The 23,336-nt window shown below is 37.5% G+C and overlaps 1 protein-coding gene across 1 annotated transcript in view; it reads left to right on the forward strand.

Annotated features, from left to right (window-relative positions):
* The window catches only part of FRMPD4 (FERM and PDZ domain containing 4), a 292,708-nt gene that overhangs the window by 260,399 nt on the left and 8,973 nt on the right, over positions 1-23,336 (forward strand). Inside the window, exons 5-13 of the mRNA XM_059466925.1 lie at positions 1,631-1,676; positions 10,048-10,152; positions 11,350-11,457; positions 14,404-14,535; positions 16,586-16,705; positions 17,491-17,627; positions 18,846-18,972; positions 21,302-21,391; positions 21,980-22,162. Of these exons, the coding sequence (XP_059322908.1) occupies positions 1,631-1,676; positions 10,048-10,152; positions 11,350-11,457; positions 14,404-14,535; positions 16,586-16,705; positions 17,491-17,627; positions 18,846-18,972; positions 21,302-21,391; positions 21,980-22,162 (1,048 nt within the window). The remainder of the gene's footprint in view (positions 1-1,630; positions 1,677-10,047; positions 10,153-11,349; positions 11,458-14,403; positions 14,536-16,585; positions 16,706-17,490; positions 17,628-18,845; positions 18,973-21,301; positions 21,392-21,979; positions 22,163-23,336) is intronic.

Genomic DNA, 23,336 nt, shown 5'->3' on the forward strand with positions numbered 1-23,336 from the left:
TAGCTGGACTGCAGGAGGCAGAGGTGGTGGCGGTAATCATACACAGCATGAGAAACATAAAGTAGTGAGTTCAAAGTAATTGAAAGGATCACTTGGTCATGGTGCAGTTATCCCAGTGCTGCAGTTTGTCCCAAACTAACAACTGTGAGCCTTTCTGTCTACTAACCTGCCTAGGTTAATATAGCAATCATAATTGGATAGATGTGGATAGCACAGAGATTATGAAGTTCTTGAAATAAATTACCTTTCTTAACATGCATTTGTAGATTCCCAAAAGATGTGGTAATAATGCAAATATCTAATAAAAGAAGTAAAAAATTGAAGCTCTAGCAATTTTTTTTTAGTTACATGGTATTAGATTAGACTTTGCTCCTTACATGACTGATGGCTCTGGCAAAAGTAGAGTTTGTTATCCCTGTTGGCATTTAATAATGTGTTTGCTTCATCAAGTATAGACTGACTTTCCAGAATAGTTTTCTGACTAGGCCTTCATTCTCTCCTCCATTTTTTTTGCCTTTTGGCTTCTTAAGTTGCATATCAGTGTTGTCATTTTTCCTATAAGGTGACCCTATATGCAACCAATACAGTATGATTTTTTTTTTTAGTTAGTTCTGCTCAAGGGGTCAGGCATGCAAAATCAGTTCCATGTCAATTTAGCCAGGTGGTAACTCACATAAATAAATAATTTATGTTTTAAAGTAGTAAAACCAATAGAAATTTAATTCTATCTCAACAAAATGGCAGCTGACCTTTTCTTAACTAATATCACCCACTGCAACCATCTGATCAAAAGATAATACAAGAGCTATAGACTGTGATTGTCTTTTCTTCCTTCCTTCCACTTTACTTTTCCACAGTTACCCACCACCCCCATCTACCCACCAATAATTAAAATATATGTATTATTTGTCTAGGCCACTTGGTCACATCAAGATTTGTAATAATTTCTTCTCTTTATCCTGTAAATCAGTTGTGGATTTTTAGAGATTTTCATATGTTTTGCATTTACTATGTTTTTCATCATAAAGAAGAGCTGTTTAAATTGAAAGAAAAACCTTTCCTTAGCAATTCTGTAAAAACTTAAAATTCTAATGGGAGTATTCACCAAACATTAGTCTTTTCCCACCCATTTAAAAAGGTGAGCTAGAGAAGGAATGGAGGTTAAATTTTGTCCTCATTTTTGTTTTAAAAAAGAATGCTGCTGTTTCAAAAAGATTTGGCTTGAAGTGTACAAGAGCTAGGTGGTATAAAAGTGACTTGCATTTGTAAAGTAGGTAAAAGAAATTAATGGACTACAGATGCTGAACCAATGCAATTAATCAAAGGTTACTTCATTCTTGCTAGAGACAACCATTGTTGCAGCATGCAGGTTTCTCTGATGAAGCAAAAAGTTTGTAGCAGAAACCGCACTGTTAGGCCAATTCAATTTATTAGATTGGAAAAAACTTATTTTGTAATATATGTCATTATTTTGGCATATTATTAATCTCTGTACTACTCTGGTATGTCATTGTAATGAACATTCTTCCATATTAATGCAGTTTTCTCCATTAAAAAGAAAAGCAGGTTATCAATAGTGAATAAAAGAATGACTCTTTACTTGATTTTGTTTTGTTTTTTCTTTTTATAGAAGCTGCAAAGAATCGATCCTCCTCACTGTTGTTCAACCTTACCCTGTAAGTATTGTCAATGTTTTCTGAATTAGTTTCCTAGCAACATAGCAGCTTCTTTTTCTGCCCATATTCTGCTTGTGTCCCTGCATTATCTGTGCAATAAAAAGAAGTAAGTGCAATAAGGGCTGTGTCTATTAAAGGTGGTGTTAAGATGGCATTACTGTGTCCTCTACTCAAAGGCTACATTAGTAAATTAAAAAATAACAGTCTTTAAAGTCATAGTGATAGAGCAGAATTCTGAGTTCTGCTTCAATTTCTTGTTTGCTGCAGTTCCTGGGTTTTTCTTGATTCTGCCCTGGTCCCACAAAGTTACACTGCTGCAGCAAAGCAGCTGTACTTTATCTAATGGAGGGCTCTGTCTGCATCTTCAGCCTGTGGAGGCAAAGGGAGAGCAGAGACAGACAGACACCCATGTGAAGTTTCCTTGAATGGACTGGGAGAAACTGCAGCCCATTCAGAGCTGGTTGATGCAATGTGACTTTGCAACTCACTCAGTGGTTTGTGGGAGTGGGTTCATGACCTCAAACCCATCTCCCATGAAAAAAGAGGAGAAAGCAAGCCAGGGGAGGAAACTCATCTGTCCATGCGCAGCCATGTGGACACTGCAGGCTGCTGAGGGGCCTCAGCCATGCATCAGGAGTAATTCAGATTCAGCAGGTCCATTTGGCTCCCCGTTGTTTAGCCTGATACACAGCAGTTTTCATTAAGAAAGGATAATTGCATCCATTTCATGCAAGAATAAGAGATGACGTGGATTTGACACAAAGATTTGAAAACAAGTTTATCTGATGAAGCTGCCAAAATGTACATCTTGAGAATGCAACTGTATGTCTTTGTACTAGTCATTAGCCTTTCTGGTTAGTTTTGAGGTGGCCATGCAGCTTTACTTGTCCTGCACCTTTCTAGAAGCCAGTCTGCACTGCACCTAATTCATGGGGAAAAAGCAAGCATTCCACAGCAAAAATGGGCAGGGGCTGCTACCCTGCAGTAAGACCTCTGTCAGGAGGGTGATCTGGGATCAGGCCAATATCAGTCACCTTAAATGAAAATGAGGTGTGGTCTGACTAAATAAAGAGCCTATCTGCCTTTAAAGCTTGCTGGTTTACAGCCAGTGGTTTAGGTCAGAGTGAATATATATATATGATGGGGGAAAAGAAATCCTCACACACTTTTCTTTTTTATACAGGTTTCATCCATTGACAGGCTTAATTCTTGTCTGTAAATGTCAGGTGAAGAAAGGGCATGTGCTGTAGTGGACCTATGTGTAGCCCTTGAAAGTGGACAGCAAAGTGTAGTAGTACTCTGTGAGGTGCTGTGACCTCTTACCATTATGCTGCTGGTCTGAGAGCAAGCCCTGTATGAACTGAATGTAAGGGAAGCTGAAATCCAAATAAATTGTGCACTCCATGTCCAATGGAAGACCTTACAGCACACGTACAGTCCTCCTCCAGTCTTTAACCTGGAAAAGAAGGAAAGTCATCGCCTGGTATCTTTACCAGGGGCAAGTCTTGCCTGACCAGAGTAGTGGCTTTCTATGGAGTGGCTGCATCAGTGGACAAGGGGTGGGCTACACATACCTTTTATCAGGGCTTTGACACATCAGGGCATCCACAACATCCTTCTCTAAATTGGAGAGAGATGGATTTGTTAGAGGCACTGTTAGGTGGATGAAGAATTTGTTGGATGCTCAAATCCAGAAGGTTCTGTTCAACATCTCAGAATCCCCATCATCAGCTGGACATCAGTGACAAATTATGTCCCTCCGGGATCTGTAATGAGACCAATGTTAATTAATATCTTTGTCAATGACATAGACAAAGGGATTAGGTGCATCCTCAGCAGATTTCTAAGTGACACCAAGTCAAGGGGGATGGTTGACACACCTGAAGGACCTGAAGGACCAGAGGCTCAAGAAATGAGCCCAGGGGAATCTTTTGAGGTTTAACCAAGTGTGAGGTGTTGCATGTAGTGATAGGACAAGGGGTAGTAGCTTTGAACTGAAAGAGAGTAGGTTTAGACTAGACATTAGGAGGAAATTCTTTACTCTGAGGGTGGTGAAGCACTGGAACAAGGTGCCCAGAGAAGTTGCCGATGCCCCATCCCTGGAAGTGTTCAAGGCCAGGTTGGATGGAGCTCTGAGCAACCTTGTCTATTAGCAACTATCTCTGTCCATGACACTGGGCTTGGAACTGGATAATTCTTGAGGTACCTTCCATTCTTTAATTGTGTCGGTCTGTGATTCACAGCTATTTGTTCAAGCTCTTTGTGAGGCCTGACAAGGCAGAATCTGCTCCTCTCGTTAAGTAGCAGCAAAATCTAATCATTATCTGAAATACCTCTAGATGTCACTGAGCTAAGGATGCTACTGAAACCTTTTTCTGTGAGCCATTTGTACTGATATGCCCATTTGTACATGAATTTGCACTGCCCCATTCTGGTATGTCTATTGGTGTCCCCCAGCTCTACCTCAGCAGACAAATCACTTGTGGTTTTGGGGGGTGATGGACATTTAAGCTCTTGTAGGCATGAAGATAGTCTCCCCAAGAATGTGCACAGAGCAGTTAGAAAATGAGATTAATGCCTGCATGTTGGTGCTAGCTTTAATTGACTGATTTTTACTCCAAGGTTGGGATGCTTAGTGAAATGAACTGGTTGGGAGGGCCTTGAGTGCAGGACTGTTGCGCCTGGCAGATTTCGTCTGTGCAGTATTATTGTACTTCCCTCCCTCCCTGTCCAGACCAGGCTTTTATTGATTCATAGCATCCTCCCCTTACTGCTTTCAGCTTCAATTTTTTTCTGCAGTGGAAGCAGGGGTGTCTGTAGGGCTGTGGAGCAGTTGGGATGATGCCAGTTTGTGCAGCCAAGTTTTGGCCCTGAAGCACTACAAGACCCCTCAGTTTATGCAAACCTTGGGCTGCAAGGTCGCCTGGGTACTCCTGAGTCATTTTGAACGTCTGGTCCATGCTGGCCCTCGTACTGCCACCACACCATTGCTGTCACTAGTGCCTGAGCCTGTTGGCATCTCTTTCAGCCTTGCAACCCCTGGGTGTTGCTGACTCCAGCTGTCTACTTGTCCTGGTCTTCTGTGCAGGGAATCCTCTGACAAACACAATTTGCTTTACAGTTTGGAAATAATATTTATGCCTTCAAAAGTTCTGATGCACATTTGTTTAATTTTGCCTCCTCCATGTTTCTTTTTACTATTTTGCTAAAAAAACTGGGATGATGAGGTAGAAACCAGACGAAGGAAAGTAAGAGCTTTTAAATAAAGACTGAATTTCTTCCCTCTTCTTGACAGAAGTACGTCTCAACAAACATTTCATCGATCTCTCTTCATAATGGTGATTTTCCTTCTGCCATTGCATGAAAAATATCTGCCAAGATGGATTACAAAAGTGCTATTTCTTAATTGGTTTTATTTGTGCTATTTAGAGTGTGGTTTGATTTTGCATTTAAGTAACCATCCTTTATGATTGCAGGTGAAAGTAGATGTAATCTAGATTTATGGTACTCTGTAGTTCACTTAGTACTCTTTGACAGCTTTTGCAGATAATTTTTGGTTAAATGCATTCAGTTTTGTTTAATGCTTAAACACATTAAAATTTCATTTTAATTATGACCAAGCCAAAGCATTAGGCTATCTTTTTCTTTCCATCAATCTACAAATCTCTGTTAGGTTCTTATCACCAGTGCTCCTAGGGAGGTCACCAAGCAGCTCAAGCACTTAAAGCAGTTCAGAGTTTTGATTTCTGGAAGTATGGCATTTGATTATAGTTTCCGACTGTTTTATTCTGTAAATGAACTATCATTCTGATTGTTGCCTTATTAAGTTTTAAGCATTACTTAGATCAAATAACTTGCCTGTTTGATATCCTTTCAGATTTTATGTGCAGAGATCATTTGATAGCTTGCCTTCATGATTAATCTCTTAAGCTCCTTGGATGAAGTCCAGGCCTGGCTGAGATCTATGGCAATTTTGCTGTGCATTAAGTTTTGCAATGGGAAAAAGATAGATAGGATCTTCTTCTGTTTTGAAAGAGATGCTTCTTGTTTTAACATGGTTATACTTCTGAGACACAACAGTTGCAGAAAAGTTACAGTAAATAACATTTATGGATCATAATGGTTGTGGCAACAATCTTATTGAGAGTTTGTTGTAGTAATGATCAGACTGTGATTACCATCTACAAATGGTAAAATATAAATAATGCAAATAATTAAATGCAATTGTCTATGATAGATTGCCAACTTTTTAAGAGAGAACCCAGATCTGACCACTATTCCAACAATTAAATTTGTGCCAAGAGTTCAACAAAGAAATACTCCTGATGATCCTCTGTCAGTGCCGTGTGGTTATCACAAATATATGTGTGGTAAAACTTCTCCACATTATATCTTCCATGTCCCTACTTGCTCTTTTACAATGCTCTTGTGAGCCAGTGTAGTCTTTTCAGCCTTGTTCGCAGCTATGAATTACCATATTTAGATTGCCTTTGGGCATTATGTCCTGTTCCACTTAATAAATGTAATTCATCCTCTTACTCACCTTTTATTTGCTTGTTAAATACTGGTGCTTGTCATTGCTGTTAGCCATGAACCAAAAAGTCAACACATTTTTTGCACTTGTGCAATTTTTTCCTTATTTTCTAGGATACTAAGTATTTTATATTAAACTAATGACTATTTTTAAAAAACAAGCATAAAATTTATTGCATATATACACTCTGTGACTATTTAAAAACTACAGTCATTCTGTAATTTTAAATGTAGTATTTCTAATTTTGATGCTTACGGTTACAGAGCAGATTTTCTTTTCACCTTGTGATTGTCCTATACTGCTATCATTCTATTTCTTTATGATATCTCAGTACTACACTGTGCTCTTCTAGCTACTAAATCCTTTATTTTTCTTGAGCATGAGTAAAGGTTTTGCTGTTGCAGCACCTCTACTGGCAAGGGCACTCAAAGGGGCTTTTTCAGCAAATAAAACCCACTTCCTTTGCAATCTCATCCGAATTATAGTTTATGCCTAGTGCATTTTTACTTCCACCAAAAAAGTTTCCCTCATAATGTAGGCTGTTGTTTCTAAAATCTATTAATAAATGACCTGCTCTAATGCTGCTGACAAATATAGGATCTGATTTTGAAAAGTCTAGGAAATGAGAAGGTAACATTTTCCTGAAAGTCTGCTCTGCAATCTTTTGTGTTTTGACCCTGCTGATGGGAAGCCCATTGATTGCAGTCACTATAAGCACGGTTCAAAGTAGGGTCTAGGTCTTCACTGTTATTTCCTCCAAGTATATCTCTGTGCAATGCTTCGTTTTTCTTGTTAGCAGTTTCTCTAGGTAGTGATGAAATGATCAGCTGATATTTTCCTTTGAATTCTATGTAAACAAGTAAAAATTATTTAAAATCCTAATAAATTTGAGCTTTTAATGGGAAACAGGGCTTAGGTCACACAGAATAAAGTTTGGAGGGTTTTGAGTTATTTTGACTCCTTGTTAAAATGTGTGCCCTCATTTTGCAAAAGTCACTCTAATTAAGCTGTTTTTATCTGTGACAATGCAAATACTTTACTTGCAGTGATAGATGTCCTGCATTAGTGTAAACACTTCCTGCTTAAGGTCATTAACTGAGAATAATGGTATCCATTTGGCTAAAACACAGAGCCTCAGAAATAAATGAATTATTTTCTGGCACTGTGAGAATCATTACGTGATAGCATTCTTTACAAACCTAAAGACATTAAAATACAATAGAGCTGCACATCATCTTGCTGAGGCTTTGTTAGACAGGCAAATTCCAACAATCAAACCTAACTGTTTTCCCAGGTATTTGCACATCCTTTAGAAACACTTCTATTCCCAAGGAGAAAATGTCAAGTGTCAAGTTGATGCAGAGGTAGAAAGAATGACATTGCGCAATTAAACACAAATGCTGGGCTATTACTCAAACCTTTAACCAGCAGAGAATGTTCTCCCAAATACCTGGCACAGCTGTTTCGTTTTCTTACACCCCTAGTTTATAGTTTGGAGCTTTTTGGAAAACAGTCTGCTCCAGGCTCACCTGGAGTGCCTGGCAAAGGGCCAGAGTCCTTCCCATGTATCCACAGCATAAGTGGAAATGAAAGGAAGTGCCATGTCTTATGGCAGACCATGGTGTGCTCCCATGGCTGTACAATGGGTACATTAAACCCCACATCCCAGAGGGGTTCTTGGAAGCCCACATATGTTCAAACCTTTAGTTATTGATTGCATTTTTGTAATAACATAATTTAAGTGTTTATGCCTCCTGCAAGAGACTTTTGAGGCTGTACAGAGAAAAAGAAAGAGGTTGTAGAGAGCAATAGGGACACGTAGTGGTTTTCCAGAATTACTGTATGGGAATAACCTTGCCAGAATCCAGAAAAAATTTGGCAGTCTGCCTGTCAAGAGAGGCCAGACTGGTGACTCATCTGTAATAAAAGCAAGCAACAGCACAGAGATTTTTTCAGCAAGAATAGTAAGAGAAAGCCACTGTTTTTCCCATGTTCTTGCAAGGGAAAGCCAGTGGCCTATTCCTGCTGCTGTGTTGCCCTGTGGCAGTGGAATCAACAGTTTGCCGTCTATTACTTGGGTGCCAAATAGACTATCCCCCTAACACATTGCCAAGGGGGACTACATGGAGAGGAAGGAAATTAGAGAAGGCATCTCTAGGGTTGTTTTATTAATCATGGTACTGTTTTATAATGTATCTTCCTAGGAATTAATCTCCAGAGGACAGTATTTAAACTGCTTCAGCATTTCCATATTGTCCCCTCTTGCTAAAGAAGTCAGCAAGGTCCCCCACCTTGAGATGCCTTTTTTTTTTTTTTTTTTTTGTGCACTATTCCTTTTTTTTTTTTTTTTTTTTTTTGTGGTTGTTTCAAAACTTCTGGGGACGTTCCACTTTTTTCAGCAGTGACTATGGAAGCTGGTCTTGGTTTGTTCATGGGGTTGAATTTTCTGTTATTTACAGTTACTGATTATTGTGTGGTCATATATGCTAGAGAGGTAAGAAAGTATGAACTGTGAAAGCAAAGAAGCACTTATTTTTATTTCTTGATTCTATTTTGTGCCTCAGGGATTACTGGATGTCTCTGATATTTCCTGGGAGAATGTGGCAGTGTTCATTCCTTGTTCACTGGTTGATACTGAACCTGTGGTAATAGTTACCATGTTTTCAATGTGATGATAGATTTGAGGCATGCAGAAATGAACTAGACTTGTTCCTGCTAGTTACTAGAAACAACTAACTAGCTGGTTAAGAATCAAGGCTTCTGCATCACAAGAAAATAAATTTTTAAGCAGTTTCAGCAGAGATCAGAAACAGAGGAGCACGTTGTTTCCAACTTGGACTACTCCATTGCTCCTGCAGATTGTTAGTTGAGTCAGAATTTGAGTGATAGAAATGAGACTTCCCATGTTTGCAAGGACAGCTCTCATGCCACATTGCATCATCACCACTTGTGCCTCCCCTTTCCTTTTGCCGATTATCACCGTCATGAAGGAGGCAATGCCAAGAAGCACTGTGTTTGCAACTTACCTGAGAATATACCAACCTCACTTCTGCTGCTGAAAATGGAAATCCCATTGACTGTGAATATTTATTTTGTTACTAAAAAGTAGCTGTTAGCCAAATTTCTCCAGTGAGTTTTTTCCCCCGGGGATGAAAACGGGTGAACCCATTGCATAATGTAGTAGGTAAAAGTCAAATAGGTCTCAGAAGAAAATTCGGAATGCTTCTACATTTCTAATCCATGAAGCCCTACAACATGTCAATGTTGATGGCACAGGGTGTGTTTAGGGGATGCCTTCAGGGGAAGCCTGATGGCCTGCAGGTGCCTCTTGGTGGTTTTCACCTGTGCTCTGAAGTGCACAAATACAGTGAGATGCCACTGCATTTGGAGACCTCACTGACACTTTTCTTGCAAAATTTGTGTGTATGTCCAGTAGATCACAGATTAGGCAAAGATTTTCCATTCAGTCTGTAAAGAAAGGGCTGCTGGTAGGTCTCTGGTCAGTGTCCCTTCATGCAGACCAGACTGGGTGACTACAGTCATTGTGGGAACACTACAGGAATTTCTGTGTGCACTGAGAACCCTTCTCATTGCTCCAGTCTAACAGTAGGATAATTTCCAGTATTTTCAGTATGTACTGGTGTTTCCTTATGTGTATGTACATAGGGATTACCTTAAGATGCATAATGGTTTGACTGTATTTCCATTCTTCTGTATGCAAAATGTTGCTGTATGCATGGAGTTTCCAGCATATAATAGGGGAAATAACTGAAAAAAGAAAAGAAAGGTTTTAATTTTAAGTTATGTGATATATCTTGTCATCATCTTTTCTTCCAGTCTCCTAAATCAGCTTTTATTAGTGCTGCAAAAAAGGCAAGATTGAAGTCCAATCCTGTCAAAGTGCGCTTCTCTGAGGAAGTAATTATCAATGGGCAGGTGTCGGTGAGTATGCAGCTATTTAACCTCAGAAAGGATTGTGCATTTCATCCAAAGGCACAGCTCAAGCCTGGAAAGGGAGGTAATTAGACGGCAAGAAAAGCAGTGACAGGCTTGAAAGAGAAGGGTTTTTCTGTTTCTGAAGTTTTCCAAACACCTTTTTTCAAGTGCACTAGGCCCATAACTTTATGAAAAATTTGTCCCTTAAAGTAAAATTAAGATGCTAGTGAATGAATTTTGTGGTGATAACACATTTGTCTTTATACTTTTGATAGTGTTTTTCTATTGGTTTCTTCAGATCAACTATGTTTTCGTGAGGCCCATAAGCTCAAGAGAGGTACCATGTCAGAAAAACTGATTAAGATTTTAATTTAAAAACCAATTAACCTCACAGACCACTTTAAAATTTGTTTTATCTCCTTGAACTTATTGTTTCCAGACCTCAGGCAACGTCAGCCTCCCTTTGAGAGGCACTGAACTCCTCCTCAGACATGAACTCCCAGCTCATTTTCATAATTTGCCAGAGCATCATTCCACTCTCATGTCTTTAGCCAACTCTCTTCCAAACCTAAATTGATACTGCATTTTTTCTAAAGCAATTTCTGCTTTTTAAAATAAAAAGAAGCAAACAGTATCTCCAAAGATTTGTTTCCCTTCCTTCTCCCTATTTATTTTGCTATACTGGTTATGAATCATCAAATTCAGTAGCAATGTTATATGCTGTTCTTCTTAAATGATGAAAGAAAGAGCAGTATTTAATATCCCTCTATAAAGAACATGTTAATTACCTTGATTGTAATCCTTACTAACAAACTGTAGTTTCAATTTTTTAGATTGAAAACACTAAATAGATCACTATATTCAGGGAAACAGTAAACCATTTTTCTATTTCAGTGAAAATGTTTCAACTTCAGAGGCAATATTTATTGTCAGACAGATAGTATTTAGGGAAACAGAGTACCCCAAGCCAGACATAAAATGTATATGAACAGTTATATTTTTCCAGGGCAGAAACCTATAGAGGGCAGCAGTAATGAGCCTGGCCAGACCCTTGCAGGGCATGGATATTTCTACTTTCAGTTTGGGCCAGCACCTTCCTTCTCAGTTTTTGCTTTTCTGTCAGAATTATGTACTTCTTGATAGAACAATGTTTATATTTCTCTTGTTGCATGTTGTAACCTGATTCACTAATTTGCTTGACAGGAAACAGTTAAGGACAACTCACTTCTTTTCATGCCAAATGTTCTAAAGGTGTATCTTGAAAATGGACAAACCAAATCTTTCCGTTTTGACTGCAGCACTTCAATAAAGGTAAGCTAGCTATTCCTTGGTATGAGACCTTCAGTAATTATCATTTACTTGGAATGCTTTAAAATTACTGGTGTGTTCAGTTTGAGCTGGACTCTTAGTTCACAAATAATGAGGATTTGGTCCATCTTTCTGCTCCTAAAAATGTATTGTGTACAGTGAAGAAGAAGTGATGACTTTAATGTGCTTGGAGCACAATCAAAATTGTGTGCTTGTATCGTTTTGATATGCTGCCAAACACTAGCATGATTTGTCAGCAAAAGTCAGGAGCTAAGAAGATTAAGATGTTGGTTACTGATTGAATATCATCCAGCTTATCATTCAGTGAATTTAAGATGGAATATTGTAGGATTATGTTGGTGATAAATTACTTGCCTCAGTGCAGTGCCCTCTACACTTTCCATAACACATTTCACGTGCAGAAATAAAAAGGTAAAGCCCTGGCACACAACAGAGTCTGCCAGGGAACGTGTGTGACACTGTTCCATGTGGGTTCCTAAATCAGAGGCATCATCAGTGTCTGTGAGAGCCTTGGAGCAGTGTGGTAAGCATTACTGTTTGGGGAAGCTAGTTTCAACACAGATTGGTTACCAGATCTAGAGTTTGGTTACCAAATCTACACCGAGACATGAGAGGGGCATGGGTGGGATGATTGATGAAGGCTGGAGATGCCAGCTTTAGCTAGTTTTAAGGGATTGTAAAACCAGGAATATTTAAAGAAAGGCTGCCTTTGTGCTCAGCAGCATGCTCAATCAGTTAGAGCAGCAAAGAGAGTTAGTTACTAAGACAGACAAGAAATATCCTCCAGTCTGATGGCAAAACATGCTAGAGTCACACTTGAAAATGGCATGCAACATTTGTTAATAAATGTAGCATATATGCCTTAGGCATAAGTTGAATGCAGGTGTAGATGCAAGCATTCCATCCATGGGATACAACTATGGGATATTGAATTCCTTGAGTTAATTTGAAAATTTGGCTGGTGAAGAAATAGGAGACATTACTCATGTAGCTAGTGAGTTCTCCATACCCTTCTAAGGAGCACAAGACTACTTTCTAGTATTTTCTGTTATGAGCATATAAACAACCAGCCTATTCCAAGATGTTTTTCCCCTGAAGACCAGTCTTTGGCCATCACATTACATTAGTTTTCAGTAGTTCTGTCGTGGATGTGTCATGTACTGTCAGACCAAATGTCAAATCTGAAGTCATTGGCACAGATACCCATGGGGACTCAGTTACCTACCTAGCTGTATTGATGTTGTAAGCCTGCTTTGAACTTAGTCATTTTGACTATTGGTAGGAATAATTTCTTTTGCATCTAATTCAGGCAATTATATATTCTGAGGCCTTCACAGCTATAAATTACATATTCTTGCATGTGTCTGTGTATTCCTCAGTGTGGGTGGGTGGGTGTGGATTGTTGCTTCTTTGCTTAACTGGGGTGACATCACCCAGGTGAGTGAAGGTAAATGCAGATTTTTCCACCTCTAGCAGTCCAGTAGTTCACCACTTAAAAAGGAGGGTGCAAGCAGCACCTAAGCTGCAGCCCTCACTTTCCATATTGTTGGGTCATGGCACCTGGGCTGACTCTGAAATTATCAGATGGGAGGAAAAGCAAAAACTTTGGTGCAGTAATTCAGAGACTGTGTGCCTTAGCCTCATATTTTAAAAGGCCCAGAAGAGCTAGTGATGGAAAGCAGTGCCATTACCCTCTCTTAAAAGGGAGGGTATATTTAGTATTATGCTGCTTCATGTTACTGTTACGTCCACAGTCTTTTAGGATAGTTTAGATGTATAAATAAAAGTAGATTTAATGTGAAAGTAATAAATTCCCCATTGGTCAGAATAGTATAATATTAGCCTTTATTATTTAGAGTGATAGCTAGCAATTCTTTGATGCTATCTTATATTCTCTACATTGTAGAGAGCAGTCCCCATCTTCCCACTTACATTTTTTCATCCTTCCACCAGTTTCATCTTGATTTTCCTTAAACACTCTGTAATTGATCAATTAATCTTCCTAAATTATGTTAAAACACTTGGATTACAATTTGTCATGATCTCCTTACTAAATCCTATCCATCTGGATACTTACGTATATCTGAAAATCTTTCAGATGGAAGGAAATGTTTTAATCTTGTCACCAACATACTGTGAAAGTGTTTCTAAATGATGGGTTATAATGTATTTCTTTTTCCTACAGTATTCACTAAAGTAAAAGATACCTTGACAAATGATATTAATAAATCTGCATACATTTACAAAGCATTATATGAAAGTAAGGTAGGGATTAGTTGAATAGTTTTGTGAAGAGGTTTGTTTAGCTGCTATTTTAGATACAGTTGTTCCCAAATTAACTCTCCTTAGTCATAATTCAGTGTGAAAAAAGCTAATCAGGAGTCTCTAAAAATTTATATGGTCCATCAGTTTAGAGCTATTGTTCTGCACAGTCATCATCATTGACTTTTCTGTCAGCATTTAAAGCTCAAGAAGTGAAATTTAAAAACCCCTTTGCCATAAGAACAAATAAAGGCCATTCATCTAAATTTTTTTGTTGAACTTATAAATTTAATTTGTCTACTTGATGGCGTGGCCCTGATAAAGGGAAGAGAATAGTGATAAGACCATCTCTTCTTTGCTGATGGGTTTTATTTCCAGGGAGACAGATATGATTTAAGGGCCATGCCAATATAATTTCCATGTTAAATCTCAACAGAATGTTGTCCATTCCTGGCAATCCCATTTATGTATTTCTCACGTTCATATCTGTTACCATCTTGGGGATATTTGAAGAATTGTTGTGATGTCCTGGAAACTTGTGCAAAACAGGCACAAAGCCTGGGCTTCTGCCCTCTGCTGGGTACATTCAGGGTGTGCGGCAGTGAAGAACCGGATCCCAAGCATTTAATTAATTTAAGCACTTTTTATAAATCCTTTGTTAATTAGGATGTCATCTTAACACTCCAAGAAAAGCTTTCCATCAAGTGTATTGAACACTTCTCCCTAATGCTGGAGCAGAGAGTGGAAGGATCTGGAACGAAGCTCCTTTTGCTACATGAACAAGAGACTCTAACTCAGGTTTGTGTAATGGTCTATGAAAACAGATATTAATGAGATGGCTTAATCAGTAAATTTTCCATCTTTTTCATTACTCAGATGAATTAGCTGCAAGCTTTTTAGTTTGATATAGTCTATCAAATAGCTAGGATATTTAGAAGTGATTGAAAGAATAAGGTTCTCACAGGAATTTTCTGATATAAAAACATTATATTTCATTGCTTTATTGGGCCTTTCAAAAATATAAATAATTTGAAAAATCAGACTGAAATCTGAGAAATACTTACCTAACCTTTTCCTATCACATGAGGTCCAGCTAGTGAACATACTCAACAGCTGGAAAATCCATGGTAACAATTCTGAGAAGCACAGTCTGGCCAAATTTATTTAAAAGCCTTATTTTGATATTTCGTTCCAATTTGATTATACAGATCTGTATCTGTGTGACAGGGAATAGTCTCTTTCTGATGAAGTCAAGTTTGGCTTGTTTACACAGAGGTACATTGTGTCACTTCATTGATGATGAAATGTGACACAGAAAATGTTGGTGTGACTTTCTTCCTTAGATCGGGGAAATGTGACTAAAGTTAAACTTTCTTCACAGTTATCAGCAGAGTACCCTGATTTTATCTGCTTATCATTTTGCCAAATTGTTTAGCCTGAAATTTTCTATTATATTTCTGTGTTTCAGGAGAACATTAGTATATTTTTTAATTTCAGTTAAATTGGAAAAAGAAGGAAAAAGGAAAAATGGATTGTTAGATGTAGATACTTAATTTAAATGACAGAATTCCTGTAATTATAATTAGTCTGTGTAATGGTGTGAAGGAGCTTAGTTTACCAGATAACAGTCTTTGTAGCATTTTCTAACCTTTAAGCACTTGCTTTTGCCATGTTAACATTCTTTTCTTGGGAGTATAAGCTACCCAGTGATTGAACAATATCCAGAAATACTCAGTACTTGTCCTCCTAGCCCAGCCATCTCCTTGAAGTTATTGGTAAAATTCTCACCGAAATCAGAAAGATCAGAATAAACCCAGTTAGTGAGCTTTCAAAAATCCTATCTGGAGCTTTTATTAATATGTGCAGAGTATGTCTATATACTTAGGAAAGAGGTGAGACAATGTGCAATAAATAGAACTTCTGAAAATTGTTTGAGCAAGGCAGAGATTTCTATTGGAGATTTTTAAAAGTACAGTTTTGTCAAGAAAATACGTTGATTTTAAAGTACCCTAACTCTCTAACTGCATTAGCCTAATGAATAAATTACATAAACTACATTAATTCTGAGGATGTCTTCTTTGCAGTTCCTGTAAAATCAGCAATACTTTAATTTGTCATTATAATGTTGCTGCTGACCATGACTTATAATGGTGGGTTTGGATTATTATCCAATTATTGTTTGCTAGGCAGTGGTCTCCTGTGAATATACCCAGATTACCGAGTTAGATGCTTAAAAAAGTTTTGCTGACCAACACATAAAGCAGACTTTTTAATTTTTTAACGTATTGAATCTTAGTCAGAAGTTATGGAGTAGATCTCTTAATCCAGAACAATCCAGGAAAAAGACCTAATTTCTCTCAATTTGCCTCATGGATTAAAACAAGCAAGAGAAGGTGAGACTAATGGCTGCCAAGTTGGGCCTCACTTGTGTTCTCAGACAGCCTAAGAAATAAAATGTGACCTCTCCCCAAACTCCTAACTCTTCTCTTTTATGTGTTTTAGTCCAGCTGAAGCTCAATTCAGTTTGGATTTCACTGGGATGGTTTTTGTTAAGGTCTGTTTAATCTGTTTCACCCTGGTTTTGAGTGAATTCTGTTGCTTTGAGGATAAGTTTTATCAGGCCGTCATGCCTGTATGAGTCTAAAAGTCCTTCCACAAGATTATATATACGATGTTCTTAGGTGAAGAACTTAATAAGTTGCCCATGGCAAAGATCTTTTTTTTTTTTGGCAGAATTATTTTTCCTGCTACCACAGGGCTCTGGAACAGGGTAACATTGCCCAAGGCTATGGACCCAGTTGCTCTACCAGGGTTGCCAAGCTCTAATATTATTATTGCGCTGTCCTAGGTGACCCAAAGGCCAAGCTCGCATAAGATGAGATGTCTTTTCAGGATTAGCTTTGTTCCAAAGGATCCCATTGATCTTTTAAGAAGAGATCCAGTTGCTTTTGAATATCTCTATGTACAGGTAAGTGAAAGCACAGCCATTGCTGGTGTAAAGGAGAATAAAAAATACACTTACTCTATATATATAAATTTACATCTTCACATAGAAAAGCATGGTTGCAGTGAATTCTGGCTTTTATTACTGCTGCATAAAGCCAGTGAATGCACTTGGGGAATTCGCAAATCTCTATCATCTGCAAAGTCCTCTTTCTTCATAAGTCTCTCCAAGTAGTATGCTTTGATATCTTTCCAAAATATATTTGGCTTTAGAGAAGAGTGAAGCTGAATTAATTGTTAATATTTATGGTACTGTAATATCAGACAGAAATGATGTCTGAAAAGGCACTTCCAGTAAAGGGGATGGGAGGACTGATGTACAAGCAGGGTGGTTCTCCTGAGTATCTCACCAGGTGGAATCCTGCTATCCTGAATCCAAGTATACTGATACCCTCCAAGCACTCTTTGGGATGGAGGATGGATTAGTCTTCTCTCCAGGAAGGCTGAAGAGAGCTTAGGTGAAAAAAATCATGCCTTTTGCTCTTTGGCAGAAGTACTGGCATTTTTCATTAGTGCCCATATCATAAATATCTGACACCTCTGAAAGCAAAAACAGAGTCCTGCTTCTGAGTTAGGGGTTACTTTTCATGAAGTGTTAATTAAAAAAAAAAAAAAAAAAAACAAACAAAAAACCCCAAAAAACCAACAAAAAATGGGGGGGGGGGGGGGTAAAATAAAAGAAAAGAGCAGTAATTTATTTTTAGTGCAAAATTTTTTAACATGATGCTCCCTCTACTGGTTCTTTGACAGAGCTGTAATGATGTGGTCCAGGAAAGATTTGGACCAGAACTGAAATATGACATTGCCCTGCGGCTGGCTGCATTACAAATGTATATTGCAACTGTGACCACCAAGCAAACTCAGAAAATCTCCCTCAAGTACATAGAGTAAGTTGAGAATGCTGTGTGTTCTTTAAGAGTGAAATGTTAGGAGTAACTTGTAGATTATTTAAGGTTGTTTCTTTAGTATGTCTGTATGCATGTGCCAGTTTAGATTTAATCTTTGTCCCTGAAATTAATTCAGGTGTGTTAAGAGTGGTACATTTTGTCCTTTGGGTCTGCTTTACCTTTTGATCATCTGTTTGGGCATGTGAAATAAACTATAAATGTAAATATGATTAGTTCATTTGCTTTCAGTGATTTAAGATCTAAGTTTATGTGGTCTGAATCCTATGGTTTTAGTAAAGATTAATATGGTAAAATTCAGATTATTGGTTGGTTCAGAGGACAGTAGGTCATAGACTGGGGTTTGTAATATTTCTTAAATGCAGATGTACTCCAGTAGGCACCTGTCCTATGTTAGACTCTATATATATTTAAAACTACATATACATACATACATGTATACAACTAAAATGAAAAATAAACATTGGAAAGTGCAAATGTGTATATATCAGTATAGATTGAAAAAAAAAACACAACAAAATAAAAACTAAGCACTAAAACTTTTGTTGCTGTTGCTTAGTTTGCTTGCAGAATGGAAATAATAACTGTTACACACTCAGTCTTGAAGAGTTTATCCATCATATTGAAGGCAATGTTATATTCTATCGTATTAATGAAACTGCAAAAATAGTGATAAGTGAAGAGTCAGTCTTCTGTCAAAAGGGGTGCTTCAAGCAGAAAAATAATTTGGTAAATGGAGGCAAACTGGTTGCATTTGAGGAGGAACCAGACCTCCCCCGCCTGACCCCCAAACATAAGGGTGACAAAAAAAAGGCTCTGTTTCCATGTTCTAAAAGAAACCAATGAAATAAAATTAAATTTGTTAAATTATCTGCTATTTTAATTCTTTAATCATACTTTTTAATGTAATTAAGTAGTGTCTAACATAGACTTTAGATATCAAACTTAAATATTCTTTTCTGAATGGCATGGATGAAGAGATGGAAGGGGTAGAAGAGAAATTATTTATCATTTTAAAATACCTTTCTCATTAAAAATAAAATGTTTAAATTTAAGAAATAACATGTTATTGCAAAACTCTGGACTTGATCAACTCTCCTTCTGTTTTCAGGTAATCATTCACTTGGCATCGTAGTCACCAGTCTTTAGATAAATAATCATCACAGGAATGTGAAATTAAATATATGCCTTTTATTGCAGAAAAGAATGGGGATTAGAGACTTTTCTTCCATCTGCTGTGCTGCAAAGCATGAAAGAAAAGAACATAAAGAAAGCACTTTCCCACCTTGTCAAAGCAAATCAAAACCTAGTTCCTCCAGGCAAAAAGGTATTACATTTGCATCTTAATGGAAAATATGTTTTAAAGAACAAAAGTATGGCATGCATGGGACACCTTTAAAGCTAATCTTTTGGAGAAACACCTAGCCACTTTATTTTCAGATTTAACTTTGGGTGCTGGTGCAACATAGCCAAAAATTATTAAAATAATTAATTATGTCCCAGATAAATTATCTTCTTATCTTGAGAATGACAGAGGACTGGTTATTAATACCTCTTGTATGATAACCATATATATTTTTTTTCATTAACTTAGCACTTTCTATGAATGGCAGATTTGTTAGGAAAGTTTTTGTTCTCTCTCTGATGCTCTCATGTGACATAAATGCTGTTTTTCAGATTGTTTTCTGTTACACTGTAGAGAAAGACTTTTCGCTGGCCAAGATCTAACTGGATAGATGATGGTCCTTGCAGTAAATGACCCTCCTTGCTGTTGTAAAATACTTTTCTTAGCACTAAGCTTTAACTTCAGCTGGGAAAAAAAAGGGATAAGACAATGTCTCTGAGAAATGCCTTTGTTACATGCATGCAGCTGAGACTGCTTTTAGACACCATAATGTGGTTTCCTAGAGCAGGTCATCTTCTCATGTGTAGTCAACGGAGAGGAATTGGCACTTCCAGGGAGCGATTCATCCCATCCCACATTTGGGACAGAAATAGGTCAGCTTGCTTGTGCCCTAGAAATGCTTATGTCTCTTCATGGACTATAAAAAGAACCTGAGAGTGACTAGTTGAGACATAAAATGAGCTGAATCCTGCTTCATGACACTTTGTTTATGAACTAAAAAACCTCAAAACAGCTGGTGCCTGAACTAAGGCTCATTGTCATCAGCAGAAATGCTGCTTGGAGGTCTCAGAACACATTGTGAGTGTGAACATAGCTCTATGTGTCTGACCTCAGAAAGAAAGGCTGAAGCAGTGCATGTCTGCTATACTTCTGAAACAAAAGCTAAATTATGCCAATTGCTTATTATTTATCTTGGTAGTATAAATTTGGATCTATTTTGGAAGCCCTCACTGCTGCAGGCCATACTGTGAGATATGCCTTACAGTGGCATACCGGTATCAGTTCTTGGTTAGGAGAGGTATTGCAACAGTCCCTTCCTGCAGCAAGCAGACTTTGCTGGGTTTGCTTCATTCTTTTTGATCTGAGCTTTGGAAATGCATATTCACCCACCTGCTTTCTTAGCAGGTAGGTCTGAGAAAGAAAGTGTCCAAGCTGTTGATCACCTCCTGTCTTACTTGTAGGTACCACCACAGGAACTGATTTCTTTCTGGGAGTCTTCTCCTCCTTCACATGAAGGGAAGCTCGTCATTCTCAGGGTTCTCCTGTTTTTTTACAACCCTAGTGTGTTTCTGCACCAGGTGAACACCTGGTACAGCAAAGGGCAAAGCATTACCATGAGTTGCTCTGCTTTGGATCCATTTCCTCCTTGTTGTCTAGGAAGAATTTAGGATAGGGGCCCTTAAAATGCTGTTCAAGATTAAATAAGATTTTGAATTAGAAATCCAGTGACTGGAATGAAACTAGAAACTGATTTGAGACTGTTTTATATTATCTTCTAAACATCCAGATGCAAGGATTTACATGAGGGAAGTGTAAGGTTTGGATTCAGACTGCTGAAATGAACTGTTGCTTGTTTCCCTTCTGTCTCATAAAATATTTCCAAGTTTTCTTTTTTAAGTAGGCAGTTTAAGCTCAGAGGAAAAAAAGAGGAGACAAATTCTGACATCTATTATATAACATGATCATATGTATTCATGTGCTGTATTTAGCTTTCTGATTTATTACCTACTAAATATAGTGAGAGTGTTATTTTAGAAAGTAGGAAATGCAGTAACAAGGTGGAATAATATGCCCAACACCACAAGTACCTAGCAAAATGTAAAATATGTAGCTGACAAATGCAAATTCTCTGTTCTCTTTCTCTGTATAGGTACATAAACGTTTAAGAACTGATGGAGTTTATGAATGGAAAGCTGCTGTCATAGCCTTGAAATCCCTCAGTGAACAGATGTTTAATCTGAGTACTTTAACATTGTCCCTTCATTAAAGCAGTTAGGATGTTCTTGAAGTGCTCTGATCTGCCCATTCCCAAGTCCTCAGTGCATTTTAAATAAACAAGCAAGATATTAATTTTAAGAATGAAACTGTTTCACCTCATCTGAAGCTCAAGCATCTCAAGATTTAGTTTCAGGCTCCAAAGAACTGTTATTACAGACCATTCTTTTTATATTCCACAAATACATTTTCTTTCAGAATTTTATAATGTGATGATTTCCACAACTACCTCTTACCCCTGTTTCTCCTTTCTCAGCTCTCTGCTCTGCAAGCCAAGGTGCATTATCTAAAGTTCCTCAGTGATCTACGATTATATGGAGGGCGAGTCTTCAAGGCAACTCTAGTGGTAACATTTCTCTTAAAATAGTCTCTTCTCTTGATTTTTTTTTATCTAATGCCTTTTTTTTCAAAAGCTGGATCATATAATTTTCTTTAGAAGTTTAGGTTCTATTCATGTGCTTAAAAATAATTTTTAGTTTATCCAAATCACTTTTTGCTTCTTTTAATCTTGAAAATAATGTATTTGTCATAATAAAAATTATATTGGTAATTTGGAGATAGATAGCACTTTCTTAGCAAATATCACCATCCAATTATCTATTGAATGCTAAAATTGTTAGTCTGGAAAAATCTTAATGACCAAATTTTTCTTTTAACAGAAGCAGAGTCCATCCATCGTCTGTCCATCTAACTATCCACCTAAAATCTAGAGTGCAATCAACATACAGCAAGAAATTTCTTTGCTTTTTTAAAAATTATGAATCAAGTATGCTCTTGTGTATCATATCTATCTAGTAAAAACATAGTAATCTTTAATGCAGAAATGCCATGCAAATGTAACTCTGTGTAACTGAAAGAAGGGAGTGGTGATTTCTGTCACTATACAGTACCTATCATGTTTTTTACTTGTGTTTTCTTTCTTTTTCTGCTAAAGCAGGGAGAAAAGCGTTCAGAAGTGACTCTGTTAGTAGGGCCACGGTATGGAATCAGCCATGTGATAAACACCAAAACAAATCTTGTGGCTCTCCTGGCAGACTTCAGCCACGTGAACAGAATTGAGATGTTTACAGAAGATGAAAGCAGTGTTAGAGTTGAGCTGCATGTCTTAGATGTAAAAGTAAGTTTGTTATTGATTTGTGTTGATATAGCATCTTTTAATAATGCTTTTCTCATTGAGTTTTAGATTAAGCTATGCTGTTCTAAACGTTTTCATGGCAGTAGTACTCTGTGAGTACATTTTCAGCTCTATTTTTTGATCACACTACATTTATACTACAGGTTGGGCCTACAGTGTACTAGGCTGGTGTTTTCCAGCACCTGAATTCTACTTTGATTTTTCTCTCAGCTGACCCCCAACAACTTGCTTTGTTATTTTGTTCATGTATTTCCATGGTAAGAAGATGTGATGATGAAACTGACCTTCTTTTGAAGCTCCTTCTAGTGTAATATACATTATTGTTACCAGTAAAGAATTGCCAGCTGCATTCGACCAGTGTCCCCTGTAATCCAGTGTTATATCCAAAAAGTTTACTGCAAGTAACCACATAACAACTGACAATTAAAAAAACTGTAAGAGTTAATGGGTTTTTTTTCTTTACCTTTATAATTCCAGTTCAGTATTCACAGATGCTCATCATCTACCTATAGTCATTTAATTTCTTTTAAATATCACTTAACACTCTGCATCTGTGTGGCATCTAATGGCAAACTCAGTGGAGTTTTCTATGTTATGCTGTCCTGGTTGTTTTCACTGTAGTTTCCATTTGGCTTTGAAGTAAAAGGTTTCATAGACTTTCTAGGGCATTAATCTGAAAAACCAGAGATTGAAGGTGGAGTTCTCATTGTATTTGAAACTTATATATTTGATTAAAATAAATAGAACCTAACACTTCTTTTTGCTTACCCAACTATACACAAAAAGCACACATGAGGAATATTTTACTAGGCTTTTGCTTTGAATGCTTTAGGTGTATTGACCTGGAACAGTTTCTCTGTATTTAAGGTAATGAAAAAAACATTGTTGTAAAGTAATCTTTAAAGGCTCTTTGACTACAATTTAAGAGAAATTTACAGGTTGGCGAACACAGCATCTCTTTCACCTTACTTACTTAGCAATGGTAACACCTGAGGATCTCAGGCTGCTTTGCTTGCATTACTGTGCTAAACTCATAGCCCTCTTGTAAGAAAGCTATTATCACCTTTTTACAGATGGGGAAAGTAATATAGAAATTAAATCCTTCCCATCTGCCCATAGGTAATATGCAGCACAGTATGCCATAGTATTATGTATT

Source organism: Ammospiza nelsoni, chromosome 2 (genome assembly GCF_027579445.1).
Source record: "Ammospiza nelsoni isolate bAmmNel1 chromosome 2, bAmmNel1.pri, whole genome shotgun sequence".
NCBI classification, from domain to species: Eukaryota; Metazoa; Chordata; class Aves; order Passeriformes; family Passerellidae; genus Ammospiza; species Ammospiza nelsoni.